Source organism: Durio zibethinus, chromosome 2 (genome assembly GCF_047325235.1).
Source record: "Durio zibethinus cultivar Kanyao isolate XHJ-2024 chromosome 2, ASM4732523v1, whole genome shotgun sequence".
NCBI classification, from domain to species: domain Eukaryota; kingdom Viridiplantae; phylum Streptophyta; class Magnoliopsida; order Malvales; family Malvaceae; genus Durio; species Durio zibethinus.
In genome coordinates this window covers 1,636,638-1,646,735 of record NC_143163.1, presented here as the reverse complement: position 1 = coordinate 1,646,735, position 10,098 = coordinate 1,636,638, and the positions used below count along the sequence as shown (strand labels likewise).

Here is a 10,098-nt window from a genome sequence, read left to right as displayed (position 1 = left end):
AGCTATCACATTAGTGAAAACACGATATCTAATGTCAGTGGTAACCCATTGCTCAATCATCTAGGAGTACAATTTTGAAGAGACTAATTAGAGTTGATTATCATCTTAAGGCTTTTTAAGAATATGGATCTATTTTATGTACTTGAATTTCATCATATTTTTTATCATTTTAATAAAAGTGATAGATTTGATGGATTTTCATAACACTTTTTTTTGTGTGAATCACTATTATTTACTTTTACCTCATCATACTTTTTCTCATATCCATTATTTGATTTCAAATAATGAATGTTTAGATAGTCATAACGATAATTTAAGATTCGATTTTGAAAACATCATTCGATGATCTAATTGATAGATGAAGATTGTTGATTCATTAAGACTGTTGAATAAAAAAAGATAAATATGATGAAAAATTTTAAAAGTGATGTAACACATGATCTTTATAATTGTTCATTCATAAATCTGTTATTGATCAATAAATGTTTTTCATTAAAAGTATTCATGTTCGAAATGAGAAATGACTATCTTTCTTTTATCCTTAAAAAAAAGTAAAATTATTCTTTGCTACCTATTTGAGCCTGTTAAAAATTTTTTTAAAGGAACCTTAACCAAGGATCACTTCCACACTGGGGGTAAAGTCAAGAAGTTTGTTTACCCTTAGTAATTTTAGGGGTAAAGCCCTTTTGTGCTTAAGTTTTTTTTCAAAAAATAATGAAAAGAAAAAAAAAAGAAAAATTGAGAAAAATGAAAGAAAAATTGATGGAAAAAAATACCAATGTGCTCCACATGAAAAAAAAAAAAGGTCTTTAGTTTGATAACCTTTTAAATACAATTTGGGTTTATTTTATCCCTTTTTTTCATAACCCCTTACCATAACCTACATTACGTCTTTTGAAAGTCTACTTCGATTGAATGTAAATACTTGAATTGAAGAATCATGAATTAAATAAAGGTAGATTTACCATTAGATTGTTTAAGATTTTGATCAAAGTATCACTAATGGATCAAATGAGAAAGAAATGAAAAGAAAAAATGAGAAAGAGGTGTGCAAAAAATTTTTTAAAAAAAAGGTGACTTAGACTGAAAACTCGAATGGGCCATTTAAGTAAAGATGAAAACTCAAAAAAATAACTTTATATGAAGATCCTATGAATAAAAATGATGATTAGCTCAAAGACCAAGGATATTGATAGAATGTGTTTTTGAAAGAGAATTCTGAGTTGGAGTTCACAATTGTCTGAACAGTCATTATTTTGGAATGCTAATATTCTTTTTAAATAGTGAAAATGTTGTGCCTTTGATTTGTTATCGACCATTTTTTTCGATAATAAAGATTCATTTTTCTTATTCTTTACCAAATATACATCTCCTGAATAAACCAAGAAAATGTATCATGTCTATCACTAATTTGAATGATGGTAAATAAATGATATGACAATGTTCATAAAGAGTTTTTCATTCTTTTGAAAGAAATCTAAAATGAGATAAATGAAAAAGCATGATAAAATGATTTACAATTGGGCAAACAATGTGACCTAGTGATGAATTCAGTGATAGATTCACTAACATGACCTGCGAGTTATGACTAAATGAGAAGAATGACATGGATTGACTAATAGAATTTATTTTAAGATGCTGAAAAGCTGAGAAATAATACATAAGATGGTGAAATCTTGAGAACATTGTTACCACAATTCAAAATTCATGGTATTGATTTAGTAGTATCTGTATTATATACATTATGTTCACATTTGTATCATAGATAGGACATGCATTTGTATTGTCACATCATCATCTATAACTCATTTTTTATCTTGGCTCAATCTAGATTGTTTTTTAAACTTGTGATTCTGTCTTGGTCATCCGATCTTGGCTCAATCCATATCATTTTTCTAACTTACAATTCAGTCCTAATCACCTATTTTGATCTCGACTTAGTTCAAATCATTTTATTTTTTTTATTCACAATTCAATCCTGTCACCTGTTTGATCTCGACTCATCCAGATCATTTTCTTGACTTGCGGTTCCATTTCATTCTTTTTTGCTTACTGACTTAACTTTTGGAACATAGTGGATGTTTAAGTCTTTACATCATTCCTGTTTAGCAAGGATATGCAAAGAGGGGTAGCTGTAGATACATATTTATATTCGAGGTCAATCGGGGTCCATTTTTACTATTAGTATTTTGTTATTGTATTAATATTATGATATTATGATATTATATTATATTATATTAGTATTATTGTTATTACTATATTATCATATTATATTATAGCATCTTATTATTAGTATTATTATAGTATTATATTATATTATTATTATATTATTATATTATTATATTATTATTTTATAATTTTCTTTATTTCTTTCTTTCAATTTGTGATTGCAGGATTAGGAAACTGAAATATGGATCAAAGGAATTCAATATAGTTAAAGATTTTAATTCATAATCAGAAGATTTTTGGATCAATATAAAAAAACAACAAGAACCTAAACTTAAATTCATGCTCAGGCAGATTCCAATCCTAAGATTCAAGCCTGAATTGATTCTATCTGATCCCTAAAAACTCTCCTAAGGATGCCTATAAATTAAACTAAAATTTCAAAAAACAACACATGGTTGATATTTGGAGAGGGGGTAAACTTGGTGTTTTGAAAAATTTTCTAAGCAGTAGCGAATTTTTGAGATTTTGATTTTTGGGAATTTTAGGTTCGATTTGAAGTTTCTGGGTTTAAATTTGGGTTTTTAGGATTAGGTTTACGTTTCTTGAAGGTTTCTAAAGTAATCTGGAGAAATTTGGGAATTTCTAGAATTTTTCTAAAAAACTAAATTTTTGGGATGAATATTTGAATTTTTCGATTAAATTTTCCAGTGAAGTTTGGGTTTTTCAACCAAATTTCGATCACTTTTTCAGAAATTGATAGGTTTTCCTTGTTTTCAGTTGAAGTTCTTGGCTTTTCTAAGGAGAGGTCAGAGCATTTTTGGGGTTAGAGAGAGAGCAATGGGCTTTTAAGGGAAAAACGCAAAACTTGACTTTTATAGGGCTCTAAAACGATACCATTTTACCAAGCCCAGATCCGTGCGTAACCTGACTGGGATCTGCGCATCACTCGTGGCTCAACTCGACTCGATCACATGTTTTTCTTTTTCTATTTTAAATTTATTTTTTGATTTTGATTTTATTTATTTTATATTTTGAGTTTTTTTTAGTGTTTATTTTGTTTTGCTAGTTTTTATTATTTATTTTTACTGAGTAATTTATTATTTATTAAATATTTTACAAGAATTATTTCTATGAAAAAACAAAAAAAAAATCTTTTCTATAAAAGTTATTTTTTTGGAAAAACAAAAAAAATAATATTTTCAAATAAATTTATGGAATCCAACAAACTATTGAAAAATTTCATAAACCAATTTTTAAAATAAATATTTTTATCTTACCAAACTATTAGAGGATTGCTTATTAAATTAAGTTATACCAAACTATTGAAAGATTTAATGAATTTCTCAAAAAAATAAAATTTTATAAATACTTTTACAATAAAATCTCATTAAACTATTGGGAGATCTATCTCAAAATAAATCATACCAAACTATTAAAGGACTTTACTAGTTTTTTTGGAATAAAATATAATAATAAATTCCACGACAAAGCCTTTAAGGTGGGACACTAGTCTCCATGAATACTCCTAAGGTAAGAGAATTATCTTGAAGTGCTACCAAAATTGAAGCAATTTTAAAACTAATTTTTAATATTAAAATTTTGGTAAATTATAAACATGATCAAGGTTTGGATAATCTAAAATCAAATTGGTATCATCATTCGGATGGATACTGTGAAGGTGCTATAACATTCCTCACATATAATCGTACTTCCGAACTCCTATTTAAAGATATTTAAATCAATATTGAAACTCTTCTTTAAATTGAATAAATTCAACCAGATGATCAATTATACTTAAATAAAAAAAAATTAATAGTAACTCTTTTAATTTATATCTACCAATAAATCTTCATATTTATACGATATGACATTATCCAATTTTTAATCTGATTTTTTTTAATAAAAATAAAATTTTCATCTCAATTGGTGTGAGTGTTTAAGCACTCTTTTGACTTTTTTTACTGATGTAATATTATTCATTATTCTGGTCCTATTCATCCAAATGCTGGCTTTGCCCGTGATTAGTATTTAAGAATTCCTTTAACAAGAGTGAAGGTATTGATGGGGTTAAATTCACTTGATTGTTCATAAATTTTTTTTTTCTTTTTGCGATAAATCATTGTCTTGTTTATTTGCTGGTTGATCACCTTATTATACTAGCTTAGCTTATTTTTGTTGCAAAATAACTGATATAATTGGCCAGTGATCAAATACATGTAATTTTTGAGGATTTGCACGTAACATGTATATGATATTTATTGCATTTCTGCAGTGTTTCTAGGTTCTTAGTGTATTACTTCTTTTTCATTTTCCCTCTCCTTGGATGCCAACAAATAGCATTTTATACCTGGCTTTTTGAAAAAGAACTGTTAATATTAGCTCTCATTGATGCCTCACAATATGCGATAATGGGAATGTTGAAGAAGCTTTGGAAATTCTTGGGAAGGTTTTGAGGAAGAGTTTAAAGGCTCCTAAGAGTCGTTTACAACTGCTTGATTTAAGTAAATGTAGGGATGGGGAAGATTCAGAAGTTACTACTAAACGCTTGATAAAGGAAACTTTGATAAAGATGTCTAGTTCCTAGCATGGGTAGTTATAGTGCTATCGCTATTGGTCTATGTAAGGAAGGTAGAGTTTATGAGGTTGATAAAGTACTTGATGAAATGCGTAAGAAAGGGTTTTGGTCATCAATGTCGATGTATGAAGCAAAAGCAGAAGCTTTGAGAAAAAAAGGGAGAGTTAGTGATGTATTGAAGGTAATTGAAGAGGAGATCAAAGAGTGAACTTGTGTTCCAAGTGTTAGATTGTATAATAGTGTTGAAATATCTTTGTGATGCAGAGAATTCAGAATTAGCTGTCGGGTATTTGAAGAAGATGGCCAAGCAGGTTGCTTGTGGTAGCATTTTTGTTAATGGGTTGTGTAAAATGGTAAATTTGTTGAAGCAAGTCGGGTGTTGGAGGAGATGCTGATTAAATCAAATTGGCCTGGTACAGAAACTTATACTGTGCTTATAAGGGGGCTTTGCTCAGTAGGTGGGCAATATGAAGCTGTGATGTGGTTGGAAGAAATGGTAAGTCAGGGCATGCCGCCAAACCTTTCTATATGTTGTAAAATGAGTGGCATCGATCTTTGCTACGAGGGCATTTTAACCAAGTAATTAAATTTTTTCTCCCCCTGTATTTCCAAGTTCAAATTGAATGGAACAATGAATATTGGGCAAAAGTTCATCAACAAATTGGGTTTGTCCCTATCTTTTGTTCTTTTAAATTTTCTAAGGTTCAATATTTTGCCCGTGTGTGATGCACTTGTCAGGAATTTTTGTCTCGGTCTGTTCCCTGTGTGATCAACGACGAGTGCCCATTCATTTCAAAGGAACAAAAGCAAAGGAAATAAGACAAAATTAGGATATTAAAAATTGCATTATCGTCTCGAAAGTCATAAAATCACTGTCCCTTGCATGAGCCCATTACGCGAGGCCTATATTTGAAGCATGAACCGACAGCTGCAACATGTGAATCTTTGTAATCTTCTTCTGCCAGCTGATGCAAGGCATCGAAGAAGTAACTTTCCTAATCCTTTCTCCCAAATGTCAAAAATCTTTGGTCAAGTAGATGATAAAATCATGGCTTGCTTGTTTGTTTATCAAGTAATCTGTAATCATTTATGACAATATCAAACAAGTTTTGGAGTTTCACACTAAACAACCGACAACCCTTTTTGTTCAACTTCAAAAACAAACAATTTACAGTTAATTTCACTTGTAAGCAATGCATCTTATTGCTAAGGAATGAACCAATTATGTGATATCGAACAAGCTAAATTATTTGCATCTGATTTGTAGTATAATTCCTTCAATTGAAAGCTGTACAAACACGCCTGATTTCTCCTCGGGACCCTGTTTTGACACCAATCTGGCCCATCTTCACTATGGATTCAACAAAATCTGCTTCGAAAGAGGTTCCAAATATTGGATTGAGCTGTCCAAAATAGGAGTCAACAACAAGCCTAGTCGTTTCATCGTCGTATAGCCTGGCATCAGATTCTAGCACTGCAAACCCATTCCTAATGTTGTCTAGAATCTGTTTATCAAATGTTTGCTCACTTCCCTGATCAATTGGTAATCTTACATTCACGTCTCCATTCTGAGGGCAAACAGATTGCAGTTGTGGTAAAAACTCAGGGTTGATTGCAGGATCCGACCCCTCACCAGGGGAGAAATTGTAAAGGCGTTTGGTCATGAAAAAACATGCTGTGGTTCCAATTGTATGCGCAGCTGCATTTTCATTGGAAAAACAAAGAAAAAGAAAAAGAAAATAGTAAACTTAGCATTAGATGCTCAAAAGTGGAGGACCATCATTCATAGTTGTCGATTAATTAATTGGCACATTCAACAAAGTGCCAAGCGTGACTGAAGCCTATTTAAGCTAGTAAGACTCTATTGTCCAGGAATTGGTCTGTCCGAGAAAAGACTTGAAAACAGCAGCTTATCTGCCTATTCTGGCTACTTTCTCTTGGATTAATGCTAATCAGGTTCATCCTCTTGTCACGAATATTTGCAAATAAACCATTTACTAAGTCATTTATCACTGATTTCCTACCAACCATGATATCAAGATATCACCAAACATGCATGAGAGAGAGATAGAGAGAGAGAGAGAGAGAGAGAGAGAGAGGTGATTTACAACTGAGAAGCACAAGGTCTTTTTCTGATAGTCCTTTCTGAAGAAACTTAGCCTTGAGTTGCTGGATTGAATTACTAACATCAGGCATGTTGTCCGCCAGAGAAACATCCGAAACGCTTCCATCTCTACGACCTGTTGGAACCTCATACGATGGTCCATTTGCCTATATATCATACATAGAATCAATGACTAAACATGAGAGGAAATTAAGGATAAAAAAGAGAAAAAAAAAAGATATATTTATATGTACAATGGACCAAGTATATATATATATACCAAAGCTACAGCATCTCGAGCTGCTAATGCGACTATATCTGCACAAGAAACCACTCCTGGACACGTAGCTTCCAGTTGAGCTTTGGCTTGATCTATCACTTCGAAACCCCCAACTCCCTGGTGACCAAAAGCATGTCTCTCAGCATTTGGACCATTTTCTATCAGAATTGAACCATCACAGCCCTGATGATAACATAGTTTCATAAGAATCAGGATGCCACACATTTCATTACGTTATGAAATCAACAAATAGAGAGATAAAGAAAGACCTCAACAAAGCAGTCATGGAAGTGGAGCCTGAGCAAGACAGGAAGGATGTTGGAGCTAGACTGGGCAGCATTTCGAACAACGCCAGAGACAATGGACTCGGCATCGGGGCATGTGTTGGAATAGAAACCAACTTTAAGTTGGCCTTGAGAAAACCCACTGAAAGATACAAACACTAGTACGAGGAAAACAATAACCTTTGTTTTCATGTTAGCAGTAATGATAACAATGTCTTCAAGAAGGAAGAATAAAAGGATTATAAAGTGTCGAAACAAGAAGGCAGAGGAATCTAAGTAAGAGGCGGAAGCCCTTAAGCTGACTGCTTCTTTCATAAAGAAGCCAACGTGTCAACTGTGAACCAACTTGCGTGTGGTTTTTTCATTACGCCTTCAAGTATTTTTGTTTCTCCCTTTTTTTATCACTTCTTTTGTTTTAACATTGAAGTGCTTGTCATTTTAGATTTTCATTTGCATACAACTACGTTTTCGGTTTTGGAAACAGGGTGTCTTCATGTTTTGCTTGGATGAAAACCATTTTCATCCACATTTGTAATTCGAATGAAAATCATTATGGTTCATGTCGTATTCAAAATGAATTCTCAAATTAAGTGCAACTATCTTCCACAACCACCTCAATATAAATTCAGCCACCCATCTTGACTTAGGGTCCAATACTTTAAGCCTTCCTTCCTTTGAATGGAAGGGATCAAATTAATAAAATCAGGATCTATAAACTCTACACTCTGTACTCTATTTTTTTTTTTTTTTTGTATGCTTCTTTTTTGGGGGGTCATCGACCTTTAATTTATATATTTTTTATTAAACGACAAAGAATTTTTTAGTTTTATTCAATACATTTTTTTCGGAAGGAAGATACATATATAATAAATTTTTATATATACATTATTCATCTTATGTTGGAAACTGTTAAGAGAATGGGCTAAAAAAGGATAGAAACAAAAATTAAATGTTTTATTATTGAAACATGGGTCTCTCAAAGGGATCATATGGCACATGTGATGACGTTGATTATTGAAACGATTATGGCTAACAATGAGGTGGAGGCATTATCAAACAATTAAAGCCTGTACAGTGACGTTTAGATGAAATCTTCTTCAAAATACAAGAGACTTCAGACAGACCATTAGATCAAATTGTACGCCAAGTTCTTAATTAATTCCCACCGCCTTCTTTGTTTTTTATTAGAACAAATGCTTAGCTGTCATCGGCTGCCCCCATTGTCTGCGAAGCTTGATGATCATAATCTTCCTGAAAAATTAATACATTGATATTAAGTTGACTACGAGGAATTGAAAAAAATGAAGAAATTAAACTATCAGTACCAGCTGATCTATGGGAGAATCTTCATTTTGTATGCCGTCAACATCTTCCCTGCAGGCATTTGCCCTGGATACAAAGTTTCATTATTATATATGCATCAAGAGTACTACAGCCTAAAAGACTTTGATAAATGTTTATGAGCATGATTCCTAGAGATAAGAAAATGAAAAGAAAAATAAAGGGGTTGCTTATATACTCACAGAGATGGAGAAGCTACTTGAGCATCATTCAAGGGACAAACATTGCCACAGTTAATGGTAGAAGAGCATGGTTCAATTTCATGGTGATTTTGAGAAGAAACAGGAAATTTGAGAAGCATGCTTCCAAGACCAATTTCATTAGAAGGAATTTGCAGCTTGTTGATATTAATATTATAAATCAGCACATCCTCTGGTCCTTCAGAGGCATTATTATTGAAGGTATCTTCATTTCTTAGAATTTTGTGAAGGTCCCTTCGAAGTTTTTGTATTGTTGTAGGACTACCGTACACCACTGGTGACCTCTTTCTTGAAGGAATTCCCCACAAACTTCCCAAATTTTCAACTGCAAGAAAGCATTGAGACATCAAGTAACACATTGGTAAAGAAAAGGGTAGTTAAAATGTAAATAATTAACCTGGATTGTCAGCTCTGTTCTCTTGTTTTATAGGGAAACAGTTCTGATAATTATGTGATGTTGAAGACTCTGAACTTGCATAATCTTCCAGGACAGAAGTATAACACGCATTGCTGGTGACAATATTCTGATCTTCGCTAACAATTGCCTTAGGTACAGCTTCTTGTTTCTTCTTTCTGATAACTTGAAAAGTCTTAGGAGTATAGTTTTCAAGAGATTTCCCTAACCTATACCTTGAACCACATGCATTGCATAAAACTGGCTTCTCAGGTGGTCCATTTCTCCATAGTGGTGTGTCTATTCCCAGTTATCCGTAAGCAAAAGAAGGGGAAAGGATCAAATCAATTAATCAATGTTATGTGATTTACTTTCTTTTATCAAGAAAATTCATACATATGCATTTCAGACAAAAGAGCTACGCAAATCAAGGCCAATCTTTCACCCAAATATGTAGATCTTTCTTGCCATGCAAGAAAAGTGGTTGTCATGTACAAACAAGTACTTAATTAATATCAAAGATGGAATAAAATCAACAATTATTCAATCAAATAGTGTGAAGGTGGTGTGAAAATTGCATAAAAATATCAAATTTAGGTGAAATTCGAATATTAATTTTTCATGCATATAAATATATAATCATTAATGAATATCACTATTTAAAATGTTAACATGCATCCTGATACGTTATTTATGCTATTTATATATATTCAAATCTTACGCGATTGTTTAATTTAATCAAGATAATAAT

The 10,098-nt window shown here is 32.0% G+C and overlaps 2 protein-coding genes across 2 annotated transcripts; both read right to left on the bottom strand.

The window, feature by feature from the left end:
* Positions 1–5,782: 5,782 nt before the first annotated feature.
* Positions 5,783–7,790, bottom strand: LOC111308192 (peroxidase superfamily protein). The gene is made up of 4 exons (XM_022906511.2): positions 7,398–7,790; positions 7,129–7,311; positions 6,853–7,015; positions 5,783–6,443 (listed from the first exon to the last, which is right to left on the bottom strand). Exons 1-4 carry the CDS (start codon positions 7,725–7,727, stop codon positions 6,022–6,024), a joined length of 1,098 nt encoding a protein of 365 aa, XP_022762246.2. The 5' UTR covers positions 7,728–7,790; the 3' UTR covers positions 5,783–6,021.
* A 594-nt stretch (positions 7,791–8,384) lies between these two features.
* LOC111307990 (uncharacterized) lies at positions 8,385–9,347 on the bottom strand. Its single transcript, XM_022906362.2, has 3 exons — positions 8,936–9,347; positions 8,738–8,801; positions 8,385–8,663 (listed from the first exon to the last, which is right to left on the bottom strand). Exons 1-3 carry the CDS (start codon positions 9,310–9,312, stop codon positions 8,610–8,612), a joined length of 495 nt encoding a protein of 164 aa, XP_022762097.2. The 5' UTR covers positions 9,313–9,347; the 3' UTR covers positions 8,385–8,609.
* Positions 9,348–10,098: the final 751 nt, after the last annotated feature.